The sequence below is a fragment of the Theobroma cacao genome, chromosome 5 (assembly GCF_000208745.1).
Source record: "Theobroma cacao cultivar B97-61/B2 chromosome 5, Criollo_cocoa_genome_V2, whole genome shotgun sequence".
In the NCBI taxonomy this organism is placed as follows: Eukaryota; Viridiplantae; Streptophyta; class Magnoliopsida; order Malvales; family Malvaceae; genus Theobroma; species Theobroma cacao.
This window is the reverse complement of record NC_030854.1, coordinates 36677013-36703544: the sequence shown is the minus strand read 5'-3', so window position 1 is coordinate 36703544 and position 26532 is coordinate 36677013. Positions and strand designations below refer to the sequence as shown.

General features: G+C 32.6%; 4 protein-coding genes across 5 annotated transcripts; 2 read left to right on the top strand and 2 right to left on the bottom strand.

The window, feature by feature from the left end:
• On the bottom strand, nucleotides 405–5707 carry LOC18600168 (ankyrin-1). The gene is made up of 13 exons (XM_007030480.2): nucleotides 5531–5707; nucleotides 5165–5227; nucleotides 4894–5064; nucleotides 4640–4771; nucleotides 4241–4380; nucleotides 3978–4064; nucleotides 3481–3606; nucleotides 2736–2888; nucleotides 2186–2257; nucleotides 1862–1963; nucleotides 1332–1502; nucleotides 1158–1237; nucleotides 405–762 (listed from the first exon to the last, which is right to left on the bottom strand). The coding sequence occupies exons 1-13, from the start codon at nucleotides 5559–5561 to the stop codon at nucleotides 708–710; spliced, it is 1383 nt and encodes a 460-aa protein (XP_007030542.2). The 5' UTR covers nucleotides 5562–5707; the 3' UTR covers nucleotides 405–707.
• LOC18600167 lies at nucleotides 6337–7934 on the bottom strand. Its single transcript, XM_007030479.2, has 2 exons — nucleotides 7133–7934; nucleotides 6337–6937 (listed from the first exon to the last, which is right to left on the bottom strand). The coding sequence occupies exons 1-2, from the start codon at nucleotides 7644–7646 to the stop codon at nucleotides 6858–6860; spliced, it is 594 nt and encodes a 197-aa protein (XP_007030541.1). The 5' UTR covers nucleotides 7647–7934; the 3' UTR covers nucleotides 6337–6857.
• LOC18600166 (receptor-like protein kinase ANXUR1) lies at nucleotides 10931–13997 on the top strand. The gene has a single exon (XM_007030478.2). The coding sequence runs from the start codon at nucleotides 11162–11164 to the stop codon at nucleotides 13736–13738; it is 2577 nt and encodes an 858-aa protein (XP_007030540.2). The 5' UTR covers nucleotides 10931–11161; the 3' UTR covers nucleotides 13739–13997.
• On the top strand, nucleotides 19686–22236 carry LOC18600165 (probable WRKY transcription factor 74). 2 transcript variants are annotated; one of them, XM_018120560.1, is made up of 3 exons: nucleotides 19686–20862; nucleotides 20947–21072; nucleotides 21438–21659. In XM_018120560.1, exons 1-3 carry the CDS (start codon nucleotides 20078–20080, stop codon nucleotides 21511–21513), a joined length of 987 nt encoding a protein of 328 aa, XP_017976049.1. In that variant the 5' UTR covers nucleotides 19686–20077; the 3' UTR covers nucleotides 21514–21659. The 2 variants fall into 2 exon arrangements, with proteins under 2 accessions (XP_017976049.1, XP_007030538.1); XM_007030476.2 differs by lacking the exon at nucleotides 21438–21659 and adding an exon at nucleotides 21678–22236 and having other exon boundaries at nucleotides 19692–20862.

The window sequence follows — 26532 nt, the reverse complement described above, 5'->3', positions numbered from 1 at the left end:
GTAAAAAAGATTCTTTTTTATTTTTTTATAGAATGGTTGCATTCTTTTCTCTTTTTTTCCCCTAAATTCTGACCATCTGTTTTCTTTCTGTTGAAGACATTCGCTGGGAAAACCTGTTGGACAACCTGGCTCAATTAAAAAAACTAGAAAACCATGCTTAACTTTCTGTTTGGAAGAAGAAAAAGAAAAGGTCCTTCAATGAGATTATGAAAACAAGAGAGTGGGAGAAAGATAAGCTTAGACCTTACCAGATTTGCATATAAAGGAGAAATGGGAGCTTAATAATTTAGAAAAATCCATGCCATAGGCATTATTTGACCTTTAACTACTTTGTTGAGTAACTTAAGGGCTAATACATGGTATAATCAAATCATTTTCATGCCAGAACAAGGTGGAGATAGAATCTGGAAGGAAAGATGGATTTCATAAAACTATGCATGTCAATTTGTCAACCTCTCCTTGCAGTAAAACTTGCAAGAGTGTAAGAAAAAGTTTACAATCACTCATGAAAAATGAACTGAAGCATGCAATTCTCATGGAGAACAGTGAGATTTGCTCTATGTACAAATAACTTTTCGTTTTATTGTTTCGCCACCAAATATAATAGATTATAATAAACATCCCCACAAAACATTATCTTCACCCGAAAAAAGGTCAGCAGGGTGAATTCATCTTCTCAGTTCTTCGGTGCATCAGCAAAGAAGAAACTAAGATTTTTCCTTATCTGTACTGTGAAACTTCCTCCCTGATTTAACAGCCTCCCTGCAAATTTTGCAATATATCAAAGGAGGCAATATATACACCTTAGAGCCAATGCAGAAACAAAATTAGGATGCCCTAGTATCCTATACATTTGACACACTGAGAAAATAACAGCCTTTATCCAGATAATTTAGATGTCATTTGCATATAGCATTCATCTTCTTAATAGTGGGAAATATCAGTACAATCATAAATCACGAAATCATAGACTCAAGATGTTGTAACTCTCATCTATAGCACTTGTGTACTTGGAAAAATACTCATTTTTTATCCCGTAGGTTCTCCACATCTTGCCTATAGCCCATTAAAATTGCCAATTAGCAATAGGCAAATCAAGTTTACTGACAGCAGAAAAAAGATGACCTAAGCAGAGAAAGTAGAGTGAGATTACAAACCTAAAAGCATTTACAAGCTCTTTATTTTCAGGGTCAAGCTTCACACCCTCATAAAAGGCATTGGCCGCTTCATCATATTTCTGCAATAAAAAGGGCAGCTAAAAATGGTCAGGTAACAAAAATAACAGAACCATTATGAAACTTTAATGACTAGATAAAAGATTGTTAACATGCCTGCAACAAACGCAAAGCAGCACCTTCCCGATAGCAAGCTTTTGGCCAGTCTGGTCTTAATGCTCTGCAAGCCTTTGCATCAGTTAAAGCATGCTCCGCTTGTCCAAGACGGATCCAACAAAGGCTTCTATTCGAATGCAATGTAGCATCAGTTGGATCTAAATCAATTGCCTGTAGATGCATCAGCAGATGAGATTAAATCATATGATCAAGTGTGTTCTTTAATCACTTCCCCACTTCTAAGACACATAGATACTCAAACCACCAAATTCAAGAAAACACATTTGCCTTCCTGTGATGTGAGAGGTTTAGCAATCAAGTGCTGGGACATATGGGCTTTGGAAATGGTGATTCCGTTTGCAGGTCATTCCATCACTTGATAGGAAAAGAAACAGAAAAAAGAGCTAAAAAGCAGGGTGGTGCTTCAAATTTCAGAATATTTCTAGTCTAGGCACAAAGGATTCCCGATCTTGTACTAGAATAAGTAGAATACTGTTAATGCAACTGCATAGATGAGATATGAAGCTTACTTGTGTATATGCATCTACGGCCATCTGAAAATCTTTTCTTTTGAAAGCCTCGTCTCCTCGTGATTTTGCTTCTGCAGCTCTTTTCTTTGCTTCCGGTGTCACCTAGATAAATTGTTTAATACAGGGTCAGGAGAATATATATATATATATATCAAGAACAGGTTCCAACCATGAAAAGTACAAGCAAGAGTTGCCACAAAGAACAACCATGGGAATCACATCATTTAAAGCCCATTGCTTCAAAGGATATAAGTAACCTAACAAACGAAGTCTAGAATGACAAAATCAACAAGGAAAAATCACTAATTAGAGTAAAAGGAACACCTCAGGTAGATCTGTCGTTGGCAATGTTGTGTCCCTTGCTGCCTTAGCTTCCTTCAGATTTTTCATTTCCTCCTGCAAAATTCACCTCAGAAATAAATATTGATAACCAGTGTATGTTTACATTTGCAGTCCAAGTAAAATTAGGAAGCTGAGCAAAAGAGTACAAGCTCACAATCTGCTTAAATTTGATTCCTCGTAGAATTGGAAGTAACTCTAAGCAACAGCGGTCAGCCTTTTTCTTTAGTAAAGTCCCTCTCTTAAGATATGTAATCTATTTCTTAGTAAATGTAGAGGTTAACTAAAAATCATTCCTAACTAGAACAAACAAAGATGCAATCTTTTAAAATTTGCATGCCGTCCATGTGAGACTTGAGAAAGGGAAGAGAAAAGAAAGAGTACGAAAACTTCATCACAATTTAAAACAAAATACCGGGGTATGGACATCATCAAAATTCAAGCTGATATCATCTCCATGAATGTCCAGCATTACAAGAGCAATAACAAATGAAGAAAGGAGTAAAAATAAAGAACTACATTTAGCAATTAGTACCATTTGTTTGTTAGCTTCAGACTGCATGAATTCAAGAATCCCATCTACAGTCCACTCTGGAATGGCATCAATTTTAGATGTCAAAGGAAAAAGGATCTCAACAGCTCCACGTTGGCCTCTGCCTGCTGCAACCTGTATGGGCTTCTGGCCATCCTGTGATAAGATGATGAAAGAGAAAAAAAATGATTGATGAAGTAAACTAATAAATCTATAAAACCACAATTTTTGTTTGTTGGGAGTTTTACTTTCCTGAAAATTGAGAGAGAAAAACTAAAAATTCTTGATTCAAGAAAAGTAAGCTTAACTAATCTTTTTTTATCAGACTTCTGGACAAAGGGGCCAGTTCAAAATAGCAAATATCCATTGCCAAATACACTTTTTTAAAGATTAGATCACAGCTCAACAGCAATGTAAGCTCATTCTGAAGGAAACAGTGGCTTCAATGTGAGCAAAATCCCATCATTTAGCATAACATGCTTTAATAGAAACAACTGGTACCCCCATTCTGTGGATGCCAGGCTTCACAACTTCCCAGTCCCAGATGCACGTTTAAATTAGAACAAACACATTGAAGAAGACAATAGAAAACAGTGCTTTTAGTTACAGTTTGGAACTTCACCACCTGACAGGTAACTGCAAGAACCTTCCCACGACCCTACTAGTAAATGCATGCAGATCACTAAAGGATACCTTTAAAGCAAAATGATAATTAGTTTCTGAATAATGAATGCATCAATGACCTCACCTCATCAATGACATTAGGATCGGCTCCAGCTTTCAATAAGCTGTTTACTAATTCTGGGCTTCCAATATCAGCTGCAATATGCAATGGAGTTGCTCCACCAGCTATAACATTCACTTTAGCTCCTGCCTGCATATGAGAAAATGCAAAACTCAGTAACAATAATGAAATGTTAACATGAGACGGCATAAAGTCAAACACAAAAGTTAAACATAATAAATCTCCAGCATCAAAGACAAATGATATTATCCATTAGCAATCCATCTACCTAGGGGGAAAAAAAAGAACAAAGATCAGAAATGGAAAAAAAAAAGAAGGAAATTTTGGATTTGTTTACAAAGTTAAAGAAGCTCCTATTAAAAGGTTACTCATCAAGCAAAGCAACTAAAAATATAACAAAATATTTGGTAACTTCTCTTCTTAAATTTTCATCCTGCAAGCATTTTATTATAAGCGAAAATAGTGTTCAACATAGTAGAGAAATAAAGAAGATATAAAACCTGAATCAATAAATCCAAGCATGCTAGTGAACCTGCTGCTACAGCTGACAACAATGGAGTGATATTATCCTCAGTTTCAGCATTAGGCTGCAAAAGTAACCGTCATAAGCAGTAAAAGGCAAATCACATCAAAGAAACTATTCAAAACAAAAGTCCCTACTGCGTGTCTTTCTCCAAAGCACCCTAAAGAACATACAATTCTCTAGTCCCTAAAATAATAAAATTTTCATATTAAAGTATTATAACATGAAAAGAAAACATACATTGGCATGATGCTCTAACAAAACTTTAGAAGCATCATGTTGACCATGACCAGCAGCCCAAACTAATGGGGTGCCAGAATCACTTTGTGAATCAACCTCAACACCTTTGGCCAATAGATACTTCAGCAACTCAATATTTCCTGCAGCAAGGAGTAGTAAATTGGAAGTAAGAATTTACAAGGATTGGTTAAGAAAAGGAAATTAATAGGGGAGGTCAAATTGGCCATGGACAATAGCAACTAAAATAATAGTTCTCTAGTAAATGATGTTACAATGAGCCATGGACCATAGTAACATCACATTGAACTAAGATTAGTGTATTACCACGTCAGAATTGAATAAATAATAGAAACCAACCCCATCCTCAGAATAGGAAAAAACAAGCTAAAGAGAACACACCTATTCCAGCTGAATGATGCAAAGCTGTGGCACCTAAGTCACTGGGTATAGAAGGATTGGCACCATGCTCTAGAAGGTATTTTGCAGTGACAGTATGACCTTGCCGAGCAGCATGAAGAAGAGGAGTCTCACCTGCATTTTTAAGTAATTCAAGAAGATAAGTTAAAACTACTAAGATAAGTCAAAGCATCTTTAGCACACCAACAGTACTAAGCTAATTTTGGCTACAGAAGACTTAAAAATCAAATGCATACCATCTTCATCTTTTGTGTCAACATCAAGCTTCAATTCTTCTAACAAGTATTTACACACCTCAGTCTTTCCCTCTCTTGCGGCAAAATGAATTGCCCCTCGTTTGTTCGCATCCTTAATATCTGCCACTGTTTTTGCCAAACCCTTCCCATCATCAAGTTGAGAAGCAACCTCTACTCAAAACAATATCAAAAGATCCAAAAAAAAAAAGCATTTTTGATTAACATTTAACATTGAAATATTAAAATGAAGGCAAAAAATGAGCTGCCTTACTCTTGAGAAGATCAAGATTCCCAGTACAAGCTGCATTCAAAAAGTTTTGAACTTTCTGCCTCACTGCAATCAAAAATATCAACAAGTTTCAAAATTTAACTCTTAAAAGCTGTTTTGCATTCAGGGTACAACAAACGAAAGAAAATTTATCTTCAGCTAAACTACACATAACCCAAATATTCATAAACTTCCATCTATAACACACACCGACAGAAATAGAAAATCCCCATCAAAGGATTCAACTTTTTGGCTTCAAAAGAATTAAATTTCTAACTTAAGTGAATCTAAATATTAAAGATGAAAAACCCAATAAACAACAATGAAAGACTATATGCATAAATATGAATAGATGAAGAAAGAGGGAACCTGCAAGTGCAGCTGAAGCATCAGGAGCCATGGTTACCGATACCTTTGTAAAACCCTAATCAGAACTCTTTTTTTTTTTCTTTTTTTTTGTTCTTTGGTGGGTTTAGTCTTTAAAAGAAGACAAAGTTACTGACTTGACTTGAAAGACTTAGCTTTGCCCTTTGTTACAATTATGTTTTGTACTAGAAGGAAGTTTCTGGGGTTTTGTAACAAAGGAGAAAAGTGGGTTAAAAAAATTCAAATTTCTCCCTTTTTTTTTTTTCTCTTTATTTTATTCTTCTTTTTTTCACAAATTTCTTTTTTTTATTTAATAAAAAATTAAAGTATACATTGACAATACACTAAATATTTGTTATTTTATACTATATATTATTATGATTCACATGTGATATAGTAATACTTCTTTTATCTAATATCTATGTTGCAAAATTTCTCTTTTTTATAATTAATTAATTTGTAGTCAGAAATATTTTATAATTAATAAAAATTAACATTGCTTCTTAAAAGTTTAGGTGATAATTCAATCTTTTTGTAAATGTTTCCACATACAACTTTATTTTATTTTTGTAAGATAAAACCCAAAATTTATATAGCCCTTGTAACTTTGGGCAGGTGCATGGGATTCAAGCTCTGTGGTTTAATTTAGATCAAACAATGTTACCTTCAGGAACTGCTGAAAGGCATCCCCTCATTCCAATTCATTGGAGACGCAAGAGATTGGAACATATCAGACTGGAATGTGGCAAAAGGCTTAAAACCAATCAATCGGACTGGGAATTTGGAGCAATAACAAAAGAAAGATCTAATATGCTGCAATCACTTTAACTAATTTATTGTGCTGTAGCACTTGATCTAAATCATGTAAATGGTAGCAATTAAACAGTACATTTCTCTCAGTCCATATTTCCAGGGCCAAAATGCCTGGTGGTGTTGTTTACATCAGATGCTAAGACACAAAATTTGGTTACAAATCTTGGCTCTCTCAAAAGAAACTTCAAAGAAAATCAAATAAGATTAGAAGAATCCAAGGCAGAAACCCTCTCTAACCAAACTTTTCCTGGAGGCCAAATGTCAATATCTCTCAGATGACTGACCTTATGTTAAAATGAAAAGAAAAAAAAAAGAAATACCCCGGACTGCTGCACCATTTTCCTTTTATTGGCACATTGTTCTGTTTCTTTTTTTCTTTTTTTAATCAAAGAAAGAACCTAAACAATGAAGGCCATCTCTCTCTCTCTCTCTCTCTCTCTCTCTCTGACTTAATTCTTTTCTTTTCTGACACTAGAATTTTTTTATATTCCTGCCTCTATAGAAACCATCCCACACTTCAAGATGACTGCATCACAGAACATGCCACAGCTTGCGCCCAATGCCTTAGCTTAGTCTTCACTTGCTGAGGATTATCCCCTGGAAAAAAGGAAAAGGCAGCATAATCAATAGTGCAAGATACCAACCAACATGATTTTGTTGTTAAATAAGATTTTGACCCTTTTATTGTGCTTAGTGGTTCTATTTCATAGCCTGTTTATTTTACAAAAGGAACACATATACTTTTGTTTTTTCTTTAATTTAGTTCATGTGTTTTTGGCATTGAAACTTTACCTGGGCTGCAAATTTTCCAGTCTGACTCACTTGTAGGACTTCCAAAAGAGGATGACCTGCCACCAAGTGATGAAGTTGAGGATGAACCTCCGCTTTGAGGTGTTGAAACTGGACTCGGAGAAAGCTGCCGGTTTACAGCGAAATAAAGGTCTAAGGCAGGCAATGTATTGCATAGTTTTTGACCTTCTTCCTCCTTGAATCCGAATCCAAGCTCTATGCACCCTTTTAGTTCATGCAAGTCTTCATCAGTCAAGCCATTTGTTACAATAATCCCATTTTTTCCTCTCTCCTGACGAAGAATCTGGCGGCGCCTTTTCTCCCAAGCAATGTCCCTGGAGGTCTCACACATTGATAACTGTTTGGACAAACATCTCTTGTTTTTCATCAATTGTGATGGCACCAATGGCATTCGCTGCAAGTCTTCTGTTTCTGAGTCACATAATGATGTTGATGATGATAATGATGAAGATGAAGATGTAATGGACTTTGTTTTTGGCTCTCCTTCCTTCACCATTTTCTTTACACACAAATTTAACTTCAACAGGAAGATGAATGGAACAATAAGCTTCTTGTTTCTTGTTCCCAAAATAAATGGAACATACAAAGAGCAGAGAAGCCTATTACCTCTGCCGGCCGCGGCAGCAACAGAAGCTGACGCGGCCAAGCAATGGTGAAAAGTGTGGGATGGGGGAGGGACTATGTCGGAATGAGCTATATATTACAAATTCGGGGTGTTTGTTTTTCTTAACTTTTGGATTGTTTTGTTTGATGAAACAACACCAGCCCAACCAGGTTAAGCCGGAGACGATTTGGAGGGCTTTAATGGAGAAAGAAGGGTTGGCATCCGTTCGGGGGATTAGGCTTGTTGTTCCACCATCCATTTGTAACTGTCAGTTGCAACCCCCCACAATGTTATATTTGGAGAGTGGCAACACCAATTTTGGAAGGGGGAGCTCTGCTATGTCTGTTAGGTAGAGGGATGGCTCAGCTACATTCTTGTAAGATTTGTATTTTGCCAAACAAATTGTGCTATACAGTAGATACCGCCTTTAACGGATGGTTAGAGACAATGACATGCATATTCCTTAACCTTGTAACAGAATTCTGCAAATTTTAGTTCCCTGAATCAAGGAACCTTGCACTTTGCTGTCTGTTTTCTTGTGTAAGTGACTGGTGTGGATCAACAACTTCTATTAATACTTAATGCTGGGCTAGAATTAATCGTTCACTCTATCAAGTAAAATTTACTACACATACACAGTGAAATCAAATGATATCGAGTATCCACAAATCAAGCTACTGATGTCTGCAACGTTAATTTTATATCAGACAATCCCAAAATGTCATGTGCAACTTCCAAATAATTGTCACAGAAAATCCATTAGTGATGATTTCATAATCTATAACCAGAATAAGTAACTTTGTCTGTTAAAAGCAATGAAAATAATTTTCCTAATGTACCATGCTCAGCTTTCATCTTTATGCTGGAGGACTGGAAGAGAATTTCATGGTCAATTTATGTTGTTTGTTCATTTTCCTTTTTGAAGTCATTGAGATATAGAAAGAATTGTTTCTCTACCTCTTGCTCTGTCATCAGATTTAACCTTAAAATTCTCTGTAACTTGAGATTGGAGCCATGCCCTTCTATGCCCCTTTGAAAACTCCCAGTCTTTATGCATATCTTTGTTACTGTACTAATATCCCAGTCTTTGTGCATATCTTTGTTACTGTATTAATAACTTTATGCTATAGTATTCTAGTGAGAATTGAAAGAAGTAATGGTTTGAAAGTGAGCCAAGTTCATTTTGTCATTTCAGTAACAACATCGACAACCAATGACAACAGTCTAAAGGCATTAACAAACAACAGTATTCTTTCCGTCTTTTGAAGTAGAAAGAGACAATTGGGGATTTACAAAATTAAAAATAATCAGATTAAAATCACGCCAGTACAATCAAATATAATATCAGCATAAATAATAAAAAATATTTTAACCTTATTAAATAATTAAAATGATATAATCAATTTTAAAAATATAAAAATTTAATTTTTATAAATTGTTGAATAAAAATTAAACCTACCATTTTATATAATGTAACCAATATATATATATATATATATGAACAAACAACTTTAATAATTCTTTTGTAATCTATAGAAAGGGAAAATCATTCGTCTTGGCATTGGTTGAAGCAATTAATAATGGGAATTCTTCGACCTCAAGTAGTCAATTTGCTGAAAAAAAAAATGCTAATCGAGCATGTCCAATCTCATTTGTGCAATATTTTACTCACAATTATTATTGGATAAGAAAGGAATTGACATTTTATTTTCTTGATAGAAAAGCTTGAACATGATGAGGAAGAAAGTTTACACTAAGTTTATGCAAAAGATTTTGAATTATTATTATAAACACCATATTTTGTTCTAAGTAATTTAAAGTTATGGACAAAATAATCATATAATTTAATTTGATTTTGATTTTTAATTTTCAATTTTGTACATTTTTAGTCACTTAGCTTAATTGTATTTGAGGTTAACATACATTTTTAGTCACTTAGCTTAATTGTGTTTGGGATTTAATCTCATTCTATCTCATCCCTAGTCCTGGTATTCAACATACATAGTAAAGAATTCAAAGCATTGTCTCATCGTTTTAAAAAATATTCCTCCAAGCAGTGTTAAAAGATGTATTCTACAGAAATCAATATTTGGATGTATGTTAACTATCCTTTCTGAATGAATATGGTGAAAATCTACTTAATTGTAATCATTAGATAAAAATTTTGAATATCCAAAATAAGGAACTAATACTCGTATTTTGATATAATCTAAGACCAAAATCATTAGAAAAAGTTCAAATAACAAAGTTTGTTTATCCAAGATGGAGATCATTATAAATAGTTACACAAGAATTTGATGTTCTTTAAAGATTTATATGCTGATTATGTGCAAAGCAATGAATTGGGATGTTCCATGATTACTTAAAATGAATTCAATTTATTAGATCTAATTCCATAAAACTGCTATTAAATATCAAATTAGTCAACACATAACATTTCCATTAAAAATAACAAACTTCATTGCTACATTAAAAATACCAAAGTAGAGAGTATCAAATTGTATCAGATATTAACACTTCATAATCTAGAAAGTAAAAAAAATAAAAAATAAAAATTATCTAAAAAAATTGCACAATAAATGCAAATATAAGTTTCCTGTTCCACCAAATATCAATTGATAGCATATCTGCATCTGAAAAATCTCATAAATTTATTTAAAATTTGAATCTTATATACTAACCTATGCAACTTTCGATCCATATATATTTTGTGCATTTAAATTACTCCTAAATTAATTCACATCTCTATTTAATATAATTTTTATCTTAAATTACTGACATCCCTATAAAATCTACTCAAATCTAATCAGACTAAATAAGATAACCAACTCAAAATAACAATATATGATGACATCAAAACAACTAATGAGATAATATATCTATATTTCTTTTTTACAAATCCATTTACTTTATAAAAATAAAAAGTTTATTTTGTAGCAAGTAGAATTTTGAGGAGTACAATCCTAAATTTAGCTTCTTGTTTAGCATCAGAAGGGAATTCAAAGCACTTAGAACCGATCAAAAACCTACCATCACGTTTCTCACTCTCCTTCATCAATTTTCAACTACATTTTCTCAACAATCATCCCATTTGGACCAATAACCAAAAATGGAAAGAAAAACAAAAAGGAAAAAGGAAATGAAACCATAATACAAAAGATAATAAGACCTTCTTCTCTTGCCTGGTTTGCTTCCTTTAATCCAGGTAAGACCCTGCCAATGTTTGAGCGTCCATGGGAGAATAGAGATGGCTTAGGCTAACCTCATCAGCCGCAAAGAAGAAAAAGAACGTAGCCAGTTTTGTAGTTTAGGGCGTACAGGAGAACTTCATTTCTTCTTCTTTCTATTGCTTTGTTTTCCTGTACGCCATTGGATGCTCTTTGTGTTTCTTGGCCTTTCTTCTAGCCATGGCAACCAGAAACTATTTTGTGTTTTCTATTGTTTGGTTTTCTCTGATTTTTAGTGTCATTCATGTATCAAGCCAGCCTTTGGCTGTGGACTGTGGCTCCAAAGGTGGCAAAGATGAAGATGGCAGGACATGGGAACCAGATACCAAGTACCTCCTTCCATCCAATAGTTCTGTTCAACTCCAAGCTGGATATCAAGACCCTTCACTTCTTTCTACAGTTCCATACATGAATGCCAGAATTTTCACATCCCCAGCAACCTATCAGTTCCCGATTAAAATGAAGGAGCGCTATCTGGTCAGATTTCATTTTTATCCTTCAGCTTACCTCAACTTCAACATTAGCAATTCCTATATCTCTGTGGTTGCTGCAGGGGTCACCCTGATGAACAATTTTAGTGCCGCAATTACCTGTCAAGCCCTTACACAGGCTTATCTTGTTAAAGAGTATTCTTTGGCACCTATGGATACTAAGGTCTTAAATATTACCTTTACACCTTCTACTAACTACACCAACTCTTTTGCTTTTATAAATGGGATTGAATTGATTGCCATGCCAAGTTTATTTGGCATGACAAACTTGGTGGGATATGGTTCATCAAGTGTGGATGTTTCAACAGAGAATTTGCAGATGATGTTCAGACTGAATGTGGGTGGGCAGTCTATTTCTCCTAGCAAGGATGCTGGTGGCCTTTTAAGGAGTTGGTATAATGATGATCCTTACCTGTTTGGTGCCGCAATGGGTGTCAATCTTGAGGCAAGTAAAAATCTTAGGGTTGATTACAAAGATTTGCCAAAGTCTTCAGCTCCAGAAGATATTTACAGGACAGCGAGGGCCATGGGCAGAGATTCTCAATTAAACCTAAAGTTCAATCTGACATGGTTGTTTCAAGTTGATGCCAATTTCACATACATTGTAAGATTACATTTTTGTGAGTTCCAACTTGACAAAGTCAACCAGAGAGTTTTCAACGTTTATATCAACAATCAATCTGCCCAAGCTGATCCCACGCCAGCTGATATAATTGCATGGACGAATGGGAAAGGAGTTCCAATCTACAAAGATTATGCAATAGTTGTCTCTGATGGGCCAGGTGATGAAATGGTTCGGATAGATATAACTCCATCAACCGCATCAAAGCCAGAATACTATGATTCTCAGCTCAATGGAGTAGAGATATTCAAGTTAAATGATGGGAGCAAGAATTTGGGAGGTTCCAATCCACAGCCATCAGCCATGCTTCTTCAAGCTGAGAGTGAGCCTAAAAAGTCTTTCAAGTCCAACAATGTTGTAATTGGAGGAGCTACAGGAGGAGCTGCTGCTGCTTTTGTGGTGGTCGCACTAATCGTTGTCTACACAAAGAAGAAGCGAGTCCATGGGGTTGAATCGCATACCTCTAGCTGGCTACCACTTTATGGGAACTCTCATACGACCGGGAGCAAATCACATGGCAAGAGCCATAGTAGTCATCTTTCGACACTGGCTCAAGGTCTTTCCCGCCATTTCTCTATATCAGAAATCAAACAAGCCACAAAGAACTTTGATGAATCTAATGTCATTGGAGTTGGAGGCTTCGGTAAGGTGTATAAAGGAGCTATTGATGGAGGCACCAAAGTGGCTATTAAGCGATCCAATCCCTCATCAGAGCAAGGAATTAATGAGTTCCAAACTGAAATTGAGATGCTTTCAAAGTTGAGACACAAGCATTTAGTTTCTTTGATTGGTTTCTGTGAGGATGGTGGTGAGATGTGCTTGGTCTATGACTACATGGCTCGCGGAACTTTTAGGGAGCACATTTACAACAACAAGAAATCTCATCTGTCCTGGAAACAAAGGTTGGAAATCTGTATTGGAGCAGCCAGGGGACTTCACTACCTTCACACTGGAGCTAAGTACACCATTATTCACAGGGATGTAAAGACAACAAACATTCTCTTGGATGAAAATTGGGTTGCCAAAGTTTCAGATTTTGGGCTCTCAAAAACTGGTCCTGACATGAATCAAGGCCATGTTAGTACCGTGGTAAAAGGTAGCTTTGGTTACTTAGACCCTGAATATTTTCGAAGGCAGCAACTAACTGAAAAATCCGATGTCTACTCCTTTGGTGTTGTCCTCTTCGAGGCCTTATGTGCTAGACCAGCTCTCAATCCTAGCCTCCCAAAGGAACAAGTTAGTCTTGCAGATTGGGCACTTCATTGTCAAAAAAAAGGAGTTTTGGAAGACATCATTGACCCTCATTTAAAGGGAAAAATCGATCCCGAATGTCTGAAGAAATTTGCAGATACAGCAGAGAAGTGCTTATCTGATCATGGACTTGAGCGTCCTCACATGGGTGATGTGTTGTGGAATCTTGAGTTTGCTCTCCAATTGCAAGAAACCGCAGACGGTTCGAAGGGCGGTGGTTCGAGTTCAACAGGTGATCAAGGAAGTGTCCGTTCAACTGATTCTAGCGTAAGAAGCCAAAGACAAGGAGTACATGTAGGCAACCTCAGCCTTGGAAGTGAGCACGAAGTGAATGAGGAAGTTAACAATGAGAGTGCCATCTTCTCTCAACTAGTCAACCCAAAAGGACGGTAAAGCAAGAACCCATCTTGGTAAAATCAAGTAAAGCCATTGACCCTGCAGAAATAGAGAAGGGAAACCATGGAAACTCAAGCATTACAAAAGAAACAATACTTTTTTCTTATTTGTGTGTCATTTTCCTTTAACATTGTATATCAAACAGGCGATATAAATCAAAGTTTCCCCCTTAGCCTGGTACTATTATAATTATCTTGTGTTTTTCATTATGAACTTACGATCATGTTACAAACTTGTATTACTATATTGTCTTGAATTGCTTAAAGAACCAAAAAAGCTTGGCAATCTTATTGTGATTCAATATATATTATCAGAAGAATCTAAAACCATTTTAATGCAAACGAACCCAATCTCAAAGTTACATGGCAGGATTTTTTGCAAGTTTACAGATGTTTATTTAGAAATGAGAGCATCATAGAATGGTACTCTGCCACAATACAGACCCGGGATCGATTCCTGGCTGGTGCCAGCAGAGCTATGAGACTTACTAACCGCTCTATGTGGTGGAAGGGTCCATCACTTTCCTTTGATCCAACGACTAGAAATTTTTTTTCTCATTTTTTATAGCTTTCTAATCTCGCGTGAAGAGTGTAAGATACCCTTTAAAGAATATAAGACATTTTATGTGAACAATGAGTAGAAAGTTTATGCAAACAATGGGTATTTTTCTCATTTATTTTAATAATTTTATAAATTTTTAATCTCATGTGAAGAGTGTAAAACATTTTATGCGTACAATAGGTGTTTTTTCCATTGATTAGGTAGAGAGTGTAAGATATTTTATGCGAGCAATCGATTTTTTTTCATTTTTTTAATAATTTCATAGCTTTTTAATCTCTAGTGAGAAGTGTAAGACATTTTATACGAAAAGTGGATTTTTTTCTCATTTTTTAAATAATTTCATGGCTTTCTGATCTTGCTTAAAGAGTATAAGATATTTATGATAACAAGTGTTTTTCTCTTTTTTTTTTTAATAATTTCATAGCTTCTTAATCTCCTATGAAGAGTATAAGACATTTTATGCGAATAAGAGGTGTTTTTCTCATTGATTCGGTGAAGAGTGTAAGACATTTTATGTCGATAAAAAATGCTTTTCTCATTGATTCTTAAACCATTTTACACACAGATTGCATTTTCTGTCTTCTAAACACACATGACATTCAAATCTTTTGTAAAATAAAGTTTTATTCTATTTCAAACGGAGTCTTAATTTGAATTTTTTTTATTAATTTAATAATAAAAAAGAACATAATTTGAATTCCATTAAACACATCAAGACCCCTATAAAAACAACAAGGACCCAGTTTGATTTTATTTTATATTTTTATTATATATTTATTAATCTTATCAAATTCAAATCTTCTATTAATCTAAAGAAAAAATTGGTATTGCTTGCACACTCTCCTTTGACTAATTAATAAAGACAATCATCAAAGTCATAGTTGCGTGCCGGGTACTAATAAAATTGATTGCTCAATATCTAGAAACTGAATATTCTAGCCAGGGTAATCTAATGCACCTTTGATTAGATATTTAGGCCTAATAATAAATAAAAATTGTCCTTCGTCTCCACCAGGATGAACTTTGCTTTTAGAATTGGGATTGAATCCTATCATTAAAAAAAATTAGGAATTGACAGGTGAAATTATTGTCAATAGGAAAGGTACTCAGTCTTATCTCCAATTTTATTAATAATTACAGTACTCGAATTTTATAATTATCTAAATATTTTTTGAAATTCTTACTTGAATCAGAACCTAAACCCTATTCATATATTTAAAAAAATGAAAAGAATGCACATAAAATGTTATCATGGAGAGCACCTCACATTTGAATTATTGGTGCATATGTCAACAAATTTAGCACTTTCTTAATGAAATGAGAATGAAGGGATTTTTGACATGACTTTCCCACAGGGTGATGTTTGTCATGTGAAATGACTTAGAGGGGGAGTTTGGCCACTTTGTATTGATGTATTAATAAATTAAAAAATAAAAGGAAGGGAGAATAAAATATGAAAATGTTCCTCAGAAAGTCAAATTGTAGTTAACAAAGCAAGTTACTTTCTTTCTAAGTGATTTTAATATGAGAAGTGATGGAATTCTTGAAGTTTTATTTATTTTAAAAAAGTAGGTTTATCATCATCTCATTTGTCTTTGCCTAGTGCGGATATTATTAGAGGCTGCATAGGTTTCCAAATAGGTGAAATTTAATTGGAGAAATATGATGTCAATCCACAGGAACATTTGACAATAAGATCAACATTTTGTGGAAATGATGGGGTCACCCAATGGGGTAGATGTCTGTCATGTCCATTATTTTTTTTCCTTTTTTTTTACCTTCTTTTTGTGCTTGATTCAATGTTTTATGATATATAATAAAGTTGCTACTTGCTAGTGTAAGAAAAAAATTTTGGGTTTATGATTCAATATTTATTTATTTGCTTAGCCCAAAAAAATGAAAATTCTATAACCATTGATAGGAGAAAAAGAGGAATGAGAGGAAAGGAAAATTGGGTTTTTCTTTTCTAGTAATTTGATACCAAAAGAAAAAAAAAACTGATGGATTTTTTTGAGTTTTCTCAATTTCATAATTTTTTTTTTACAAACAAGAATATTAAGACTCAAAATTAAAATTTGATTTTGGCACATAAAGTATAAGATGATTTTCATAAAAAATTTTAACCCATTTTTCCTTCTAAACATTTAATTTAAAAGCAATAACCACTCAACTATGTAATGTGTTGTTGCCTATTGTCATGCTTGATTTCGAAATCCTTGCCAATTACAAGCCACTTGACACAATAGAGAAGTTGCCCATGCCTTTAAAAAATTGAATCTTATGCTTGTTCCATGAGTATGCATTTAAAGCTAAAAGAATAAAGTGCATGTTTAACTTATTTTTTTTTCAGCTTATCTACCTCTTAAAAGCAAAAGTCAAGCTAAACATGATCTGTTGAGAAACTCTTAAAAAAAAGTAACTTTTTTCTTAATAACAAAATTAAAAAAAAAAGCTTAAAAAAAAGCTTCAGGAATGAACTTTTTTTTCACTTTTTTTAAAAATACATTAATTTTCAGAAAATACCCCATTTCTCAATTAATCTCCCTCTCCTCTCCTTTCCTCTGCAAATTACCATTCTTCAACGTAAATCACGATTTCCCTATTCTCTACCTCTCTCTACAAAAACTAATAAAAAAACAAAAAACTCAACAACAGAATATCAAAATCTAGAATTTTTTTATTCTTACAAAGATTAAGAGAAAAAAAATCTAAACTTCAAAACTGCATTCAGATACTATTTAAAGTTTTTTTCTCTATTTCACTAAAAAAGATTTTAATATTAAATACATCATTTCTTCTTTTCTGTTATTTTTTGAGAATTGAAGCATATGGTTCAATTGCTTGTTAGATCAACAAAAATCTAATATTATTGCTACTATACAAGTTTGAAAGTTATTCTTTTTTTTGATTGATTTCTTTGATTTTAACATCTGAAATTATATATAAACTTGAAGTATAACATTATAGTTTATTAGGTGATTGAAGATGATATGAATACCCTTTGTGGTAATTTTAACCGAAATTAGAGTTTACATAATTTATTTTGTTAAATAGTTTATCAAACAGTTTTATCTTAATTCTAAAAATTATTATTTATCATAAGAGCTTAATAATAACTTTTAAGTTAAAAGAAAGTTAAACCAAACAAGTTTAAAATACTATATTATAATTTTATTATAATAAACAAAAGAAAAGAATGAAAAAATATAATTAAAATATCATATGAAACAAATAATAATAAATAATGCTCTGCAGTGCTCCCACCATGAAACTTAATCCAATCTATTTTATTACTATTAATTTATAATATTAATCTTAATGATCTTCAAAGATAATTATGATTATCTTGATTTTGGAAGTGAACTTGACAACATCAAAAAATATTTATTACCATTAATTTTATACCATATAGAGGATATGGTATTTAAGTTTTAATTGGTCTTAGTTAATTATAATATTGTGTTTGATTATAAAGAAAAAGGCAAAATATTGGGTAAAAAAAGATCATTTTCATTTTTTTTCCTTTTCTTTGCCCTTTATTTTTTTTCCCCTCTCATCAACTTACACCTTACCCATGCTACCTTAAATGGTTTGCTTCTTTGACCCAATAAAATATGTAAAAAAACACATATTAATGTTACAAAATGATTTTTTCCTAATTTTTAGACACATAATATTCTTATTTTTTGTATATTATAAATTTATTTTTCATATTAAAAATTATTATATATCTATATTTTAATATAAGATGCATCAAAATTAAAACTCTTGTCTTAATTTCTGTAAAAATCAAATTTTGATAAATAATTTGAAAAGGAAAAGAATGTAATTTTTAAGAAATTATAATAAAAATATATATTATATTTATATAATAAAAAAGGAGGGATCATGATAAATAGGCATGATGAAGCCCTGTAGCCACCACTCTAGAAAACTGGCAATGAATACCCCTATTCATAAAGTTTGTAGCTAGGATTTGTTTGTTAATTTTTCCCTTAATGATTGGACATCTCACAATCATTATCAACTGATGAAAATACTATTGTGCCTTTGTTCCACCATTGACTTTTTGTGGCCAAAGTCACTTTCCCTTGGACACTCCCATACTCAATTCATCCAAGTGTCCTTAAACAAATATTTTTTTTCCTAATTAAATAAACAAAAAATTAAAATTTTAATCAAACAAATGAAAAAAGTATATAATATTAATAATTGGATTTGCATGTAGGTAGAAAATTAGGAAGCTTTGATAAATAAATTTTTAAAGTTTTTTTTATGAATAATTTCAAGAGAATTTATTCTCTTAAGATCATAAGAAGTTATGATGAATAGAACTTATTATAAGAACAATCCGTATAAATTACATATTATCATTTAATTAAAAAATATAATTTTATGATAAGTAAAAATATTAAATTAAAGATATTTCGAAATAATGAATATTTATTTTTTAAAATTTTTAACAAAATGATAATATTTGTTCTGAATTTATAAACTAATGATTAATTAAAATTAATAATATATATAAAATATGTAAAATTGGGAGCAAAAGAACAAAAAAAAAATCAGAACTCCCAAAAATAAGTGTATATAATTTTCAAATAAATCCAAAAAAGGGAATGGCAGAGAGAATCTCTGTCAGTCAGCTAAGGTCTTCACAGTGGATCCCACGTTAGGCAGAAGTAGACAACAAAAATCCTGTCTTAGCCAACATTCTTTGATACACGTGGCATCATCTCTACCGTCAATGGTCCATTTCACAAATTGCCTCAGCTTTGGATGTCTCTCTCCACTCCAAAGTGGACTAATGGACCCCACTTTTTGAGAGGTGATTCCCTTTTATTATTTTTTTTCCTTCCAAGGGAAAAAATAAAATAAAAAATTTACTATTAAATTCTTTAATTAATTTGACTATACTACTAATTTATTAACTCGATTAATAAGTTGGTTCTTGATACATTGGTTTTTATGAGATACCAAATATTTCGTGTCTTAACAACGTTAAAACGGGAATAATTTATTTATTTTGGACTTTGTTAATAAAAAAAAAAGTTGAAAAACGTTAAAAGAAAATGAGAGTAAAAAATAGTTAATGTTGGGACCCAGGACAGGATCTTTGACAGAGACTTGAGTTCTTTTTACTTTCTGTTTTGCCTCTGCAATGAACAGAGCACAGTTTGGTTTTTTTCTTTTTAATTTCTCTAATGGTTTTGTTTTTTATTTAATTTTTAGTTAGTTAAAGAAAAAAAGAGGGACTTTGTTTTCCTTTGGGTGATTTTAGTAAGTCCCAGAAACAAAGCAAAAGTCTCCTTTCACGCCTTTCAATTAATGGGATAAAATCTAGGACTTTCTCTCTCTCTCTCTCTTGCTTTCTTTTTCTCCATGTTACTAAATTTTAACAAGGTTTTGTTCTTTGAGCCCTCTTTTTAAAGTTATTGTTTGTTCACTTTAACTTTTGTTTCATTTCATACGCAGTTTTGTTTTTTTTTTTTTGGCCATTGAAAATGGCTGATTTTCATATGGCTTGTCTTTAATTTCAATCTTTCTCTACTTTTGTTCCAAAAGTTTTCGATTTTGAGTAATACCCAATTGCAAAGCCTTGGTCTTTGTTCAAGTTTTGGCTTTCTTAGCCTTGAGCAAAGGTCTAATTTTTGGGGTTTAAAGGGTCTGTTTTTAGGAGTGATAGAAATTATGTTGTCATTGAAATGTTTTTTTCATCTTGTTTGTAAGGATTTTTAGGAACTTGGGTTTGGTTTTTGGAAGTTTTGAGTGAGCATGGAGGAGGTTGAACAAGCTAACAAGGCAGCTATTGAGAGCTGTCATAGAGTTCTTAGTCTCTTGTCTTCACCAAAGGATCAAGTTCAGTATAGCAACTTAATGATGGAAACTGGGGAAGCTGTGTTTAAGTTCAAAAAAGTTGTGTCTCTTCTCAGCAATGACTTAAGTCACGCAAGAGTAAGGAAGTTGAAGAAGTTTAGATCGACTTTGCCCCAAAAAATCTTCCTAGAAAGTCCCAACTGCAGAACAATTCTATCACCAAAACCCCTTCAAGTATATCGTTCCAACCTGTTTGACAAACCACCCTTTGACCTTGATGCTAGAGCTAAAAATCACTTGCAGCTGACACCAAAGGTGTTCTTTGAGAACCCTTCATTTGAGATGAATTCATCAGTTAAGCCCTCTCTCCGAACTGCCCAAATAAAGCCATCACAAGACTATCACTTTGTTCATCATCAGCAACAGATGCAAAGGCTGCAATTTCAGCAGCAACAAGTGAAATACCAAGCTGATATGGCGTTTTCTAAGAATAATAGTGGTATGAACATCAAATTTGATGGATCTAGTTGTACACCAACCATGTCATCTACCAGATCATTTGTGTCATCTTTAAGCATGGATGGCAGTGTAACTAACTTAGATGGGAACTCCTTCCATTTAATTGGCATGCCGCACCATTTTGATCAAATCTCACAACAATCGAGAAGGAGGTGTTCAGGTAGGGCAGAAGATGGCAGTATGAAATGTGGTACTACCGGTAAATGCCATTGTTCAAAGAGGAGGTTAGATTTGATCTCTAGTTCATATGTTTAAGGTTGGTGTTATGATAACTATAATTACTTATCATTTCTGTTTGTTGTTTATAGGAAACTGAGAATTAAGAGGTCTATTAAAGTGCCTGCTATTAGTAACAAAGTTGCAGATATTCCTCCTGATGAATATTCATGGAGGAAATATGGGCAAAAGCCAATTAAGGGTTCTCCACACCCTAGGTAAGCACCTTTCCCCCCCTCCCTCCAACCCCCAACAAATAAAAAAAAACCATTTTTTTTATCACTTTATGTCATACTAGTTTTACTACTTTCGGTATTAGATAGTTATTAGTTGATTTATCAATTGATTCTTTCCCAATTATAAGTATCTCTGGTAATGTTAATTGGCTGAAACTTGTGGAGGCTAGGCTTTGTTAGTTGGTTGCTTGAGCAAATTGGCAAATGTATTCTAGTGCTTCTGTCATGCTAAATTAAGGTTTGTCTTAGTTTTGAAAATTGAATCAAATCTAAAGCAACATATCAAATGTTTTAGGCAAATTTGACATTCATTCCAGTCTCAGGATTATCACGATGACCAATTGAAGATCTTGCCAAAATCCTTATGCATTAGGCAAGAATCAATCTTTTTCCTCATTCCATGTTATGCCTGACCAGTTGTAGAAAGACATGATTCTCATTCTGTTGATATAAACCTTTGCAATTATCCTTTCCCCGATTGCACAATATATTGGTCTTATCCCAAGCTTAGAATTAGACTCATTATACTTAAATTGTAAACCTGTCGCTGAAACCATTCCATTAATGGAGAAACTGTTATGATGCAGGGGATACTATAAGTGTAGCAGTGTGAGGGGTTGCCCCGCAAGGAAGCACGTTGAGAGATGCCTGGAAGACCCTTCAATGCTGATTGTCACATATGAAGGCGAGCACAATCATTCAAGGTTACTCTCAACACAGTCTGCTCATACATGACAATTTGATGGAGATAGCAATTTGTTGTTCTGACTTCAAAAACCGAACCTCCAATTGTTAAAATCAGCAAAAAAATCTAAAAAAACCGGGTGTTTCAGAGATGTGAATACCTATTGTACATAATATGGGGTTTCAAACTAAGATTGCAAATGGTGGAGCATTTCTACATTATTTAGCTTGAACCACAGAACTAGACCAAAAGGTTTACTATATAGAATAGGAATTTGTGAACTTCTTAACTTTGAATTTATGTGTAACCCTTGTTTCTCCTCCTTGTTTTCGATTTGTAAGCTTTGATTGTTTGTATGCTTGAGAATCTGTACGAGGAAAACCTACAATGTCAACTAAAAACTTGAGCAGAATCAAAAAAGCTATGCTGCTGTGAGCTTATATCCTAATATTTATTTGTTATATTAATGTTCTTGTAAAGTGAGAACTTGGGAACCTTTGCATTCCACCATTGATCTTATTTGCTACTCATTTGTGAACATGTGCTGGTCACAGCATTGCATCTATTGGCCCCATATTTTCTCCTCCTTAGGCCCATCATGATCAAACACATAATCAAGCTCCGAAATATTGGTTCCCTTCTCTCCATCAGCTCATGAAGTGGTAGAGAGAGAGGGAGAGAGAAAATGACCCTTTTTTTTTCTCACTTTTCTTACCTAACATGGAAAAAAAAGGTTTAGGAGTTTCCATTTTTTTTATTTTAGGGTTTTTACGAATCATATAATATCTAAATCTAGAGAAAGTATTCGAATCGTAAATTTTAATCTTTATTACGAATGGTCAAAGATTTTGAAAATGATTAAGTTTTGTTGGAGTTTATTCGATCATTGTCCGCACAAATTAGTTAAAATCCCCCATAAACTTGAGTTACGTTATCTTTATTTATTTAAAGTTAAGCATATTCTTACACATTTAATTAAACTTTATTTATTTACCAAATAATGTTTAGAGAGCTATACGAAGCCAATTGACAGTAATAGAATTCAAAAGGATGATGTGCTACAAGGCTAAATCCTATGCAAATAGGCAATTACGTTATATTTAAAACGTAATCGTGATTTGCTTTTAGGCTATTTGTTCAGAACCAAAACCTTTTACTACACGGAATGATGTCTTTTCTCTTCATGTGAAAGCTCAACTCCTATTCTAAGTTCACATGATGAATCATCCAAATAGAATAGATTTTTTTATAAAGTTAAATTCTAGATTCTAAATTTCCCGAACTTGATTAAGAGCCTGTTTGGTCTAATTTTTTTTTAACTTAAAAGCTATTATGAAGCACTTATGAAAAATAATAACTTTTAAAATTAAGGTAAAATTGTTTGGTAAATTTTTTTTATAAGTTATAATTTTACTTAAAATTATCATAAAATGTATTTTTTTATAGGGTAATATTGTAATTATTTTTAACATATGAAGATATTTTTGGAATAAAATAAAAATTCTTTTGTATTTTTAAAAGAAGAGAAGAAAAGCTCCTCACAGAAGCTTTTCCTGAAGTTCTTTTTTAAAAAAATTTATTCTTTATAAAAAAATTATTTTTTTAAGAGCTTTTCAAAATTTTTGTTTGACCTGACTTTTACTTTTAAGAGATAGATACGTTAGAAAAAAGTCAAGTCAAACAAGCACTAAGAACACTTTTAGTCTTAATCTTAAAAACAAAAAAAAAAATTCGTGCACTATATCTATTTATTCAATTAAGTCTCTTATCTTTTATTACATTTTAACGAATCTTTAAATTTTTATTTGACGTAATGTTTGAAAAAACTTATGAATTATTCAAAAAAATTCAAATAAGCTCTTATTCTTTTAATAAGACTAAATACGTTCATAACCTTGTTTTGATTAAACAAATATATAAAATAATAATAATTTGTAATTCGATAATTAGAAAATATTTGTATAATCAGAATACACAATACATGTAATAATTCAATGTTTTGAAAAAAAATAAAAAATACCTTTATAAATTAATTTTTTATATAATTAATGTATAAATTAATAAATTATTAATTTATTGATTAAATAATATCTTGATTAATTAATAAATTTTTATAATCCCAAGGATATTAATTTATAGAGGTTTTATTGTATATCTAATTTTAGTATATTTTTCGTAAGTTCGATTTTCAATAATCGAATTGAAATAATTGAAGTAGTTCGGTTTTCGATTTTTCGGTTATTAACATTTTTTGTTCAATTTCAGAGTTTTTTAGAGGGAGTTTGGTTTTTTCGATTTTGAGAAATCCATATGCAAACTCTAAATTTGTCGACACCGACCAAACCTTAAAAAAACTTAGTTTTTGGTTCCTCACACCTCCCTCTACTTTTTAATTGATTTAATTTTCTCAATAAATCTCTCTGTTTCATCCTTTTTTCCTTTTTTCGTAAAGCAAAATCTAAATCTAATCATAGATGGTAGGATTTTGTTGTCACTTATCCCTTTTTCCTCGTCCTCTCTCGTTCCTTTGCACTTTCATTGTGGTCATGTTAATTAATTAGGTCAGATGTAATGCGATTAAATAGAATAGTTGACATTGGATCGATGTCATAATTATTATAGTTTTCACTAAATCAAAAGATTTGTTTGATTTAAAATAAAAATTTAAAATCATTTAAAAGTGATAAAAGACTAGTGACTTAATTAATTGAACAAATACAAGAGCTTTTTTGGAATATATGCCTAGTTCCACCTTTGGCAACAAAGACACATAAAATATGGCCTCTATTCAGCTTAAGCCAACAAAATTCTTTCTTAAGTTTTAGTCCCAATAACTGTAATTCATTGTTTTTCTTGTTTTGAGAATACAATAGAAACTGATTATCAAGTAAAGATTGATAACTTTCATGTACACCATGAGATTGTTAAAGAAAGGGAGCTGTTCTTCGTGTGCCATGGCATGTATATGCCAGTGTCATTTTTTTTTTTTGACGAATGAAAATAATAAAGGATTTAATCGCAATAGATCATGACAGCAAGTCATTTTACCACTTGTAATACCCATCGTGTGTTTGAATTATCTGAAAAAAATATCAATATCATTTTAACGTATATAATACCGAGATTTACTAATAGCATACTTAATCCAATCAGACCCTTGAGTTTTCGATCAAGTTCTTCCGAAGCAGCTTGATTGTTGGATGCTAACCGATAATTTTGCTGCTAGCTCTACCTATACACCTAAATATGCAGGCTATGAGATGGAGTAACATAAATTCTAGCCTTTGTTCTAGGCCAACTAGATAACTAGAATGGCTTGAAGTTGTTTGAAATAAGCAACCTTAACCATGTTTGCCACCCAAAATTCCATGTAATGTTGCTAATCCTCATAGGAACTCTCATTGCTAACGATTTTTGAACATTGCCTTTGTAGTCTTGGCACTGTGACATTTGAACCTAATAACAGTGATCGTACTCTAATACTTTCTCGAATCATCTTTGATTAATATAAATTAGTTCAAAGCTTAATATATATGTCAAATGTTTTGATTTTTCATTTTTGATCTAAACATCATAACGTCTTGGAAGCAAATTAAGGCAATTTGATTGGTTTTCTCTACTTATTCATCTTACCAATTAATTTTCTTTCAATTTGTATATGTTAAAGCAAGTAAACTTCTAAAGCTATCTTTGTTTTGGTTTCATGGTAGTGTGAGCTTTGCATGATTGGATACTTGCTCATCCAAGTTCTTGATACTTCCATGATCAGTTTGACAAGAACACATTATAAAAAGGACAAGAAATGCTTTTGCTTTTGTAAAATGCTAGGCAATTAGTTGCCCTTTCTTAATTTCATGGCAAACCCAAAGTTTTACTTAATCCTTTGATTTATATTCTGACAAATTTTGATGTTGTTGACTAGAGATTTCAATGGTTGTAAGTTACTTGAAGAGAAAAAGGACATATTCAAACAAAGTTGTGTGTTTCTTCATGGGGTACATTTGAGTTCCATTCATAATGTTATTGTTGTTTCAATTTAATACTCACAATGTGGTGCTTTTTATTTAAAGATTTGAACAATTTGAAGCATGGGAATCTTGTTTATGTTTGATTGATATCGTTAAATCGAATCGTTATTTAAAATGATAATATCAATTTGATTTCAATATTATAAACTATAACACTTAATAAGCATGTTTAACTTAAATTGTGTTCCAATCATAATCACAAACTTATTTCATAGCGGATTTTTGTAATTTTTGAACCAAATAACTCCATTACAATCCTACAATCAAGTAGGATTGAAAAACGTCAATTTATTAAACACAATTTTTTCAAAATCTACTAAAATCGCATCAAACTCTGAAAAAATTTTAATTCCGACCACTTTGAATTTAAACTTGAAATTCTCTCAAAATTCTTAATCAAAATTTCCAATTAAACTCTTGTTAGAAACCTCTGATCCTAATTTAAAAATAAAATCAAACCCCATAAAAATCCATTCATCGATACTCAATTTACACGCACTTCAAATCAGCTCAAAAACACATCCCAAACTCTCATTTCAACCTCAAACTTCAACCTCACACCCCTCCCCTTTCAACCTTCACGATCCGCACCTTATCCAAATTCCCAATCTCAACCGTCGATAGCATTCGAATCCAACGTCCAGAATTTAAAATTTCGCATTAGTCATTCGATCCGCGTCGTTTGCTTGTCCACCAATCAGCTTTCACCATTTCCATTATAAAATGGCT

Excerpts from the sequence above, each read along its gene's own strand:
- LOC18600168 (XM_007030480.2), bottom strand. The coding sequence starts at position 5,561 with ATGGCTCCTGATGCTTCAGCTGCACTTGCAG. Across the intron at positions 4,772-4,893 it reads TGACACAAAAGATGAAGATG|GTGAGACTCCTCTTCTTCAT; the intron begins GTATGCATTTGA and ends TTAAAAATGCAG. Across the intron at positions 2,889-3,480 it reads ATCCTAATGTCATTGATGAG|GATGGCCAGAAGCCCATACA; the intron begins GTGAGGTCATTG and ends ATCTTATCACAG.
- LOC18600167 (XM_007030479.2), bottom strand. The coding sequence starts at position 7,646 with ATGGTGAAGGAAGGAGAGCCAAAAACAAAGTCCATTACATCTTCATCT. Across the intron at positions 6,938-7,132 it reads CTGGAAAATTTGCAGCCCAG|GGGATAATCCTCAGCAAGTG; the intron begins GTAAAGTTTCAA and ends CCTTTTTTCCAG.
- LOC18600165 (XM_007030476.2), top strand. The coding sequence starts at position 20,078 with ATGGAGGAGGTTGAACAAGCTAACAAGGCAGCTATTGAGAGCTGTCAT. Across the intron at positions 20,863-20,946 it reads TGCCATTGTTCAAAGAGGAG|GAAACTGAGAATTAAGAGGT; the intron begins GTTAGATTTGAT and ends TGTTGTTTATAG. Across the intron at positions 21,073-21,677 it reads AAGGGTTCTCCACACCCTAG|GGGATACTATAAGTGTAGCA; the intron begins GTAAGCACCTTT and ends GTTATGATGCAG.
- LOC18600166 (XM_007030478.2), top strand. The coding sequence starts at position 11,162 with ATGGCAACCAGAAACTATTTTGTGTTTTCTATTGTTTGGTTTTCTCTG.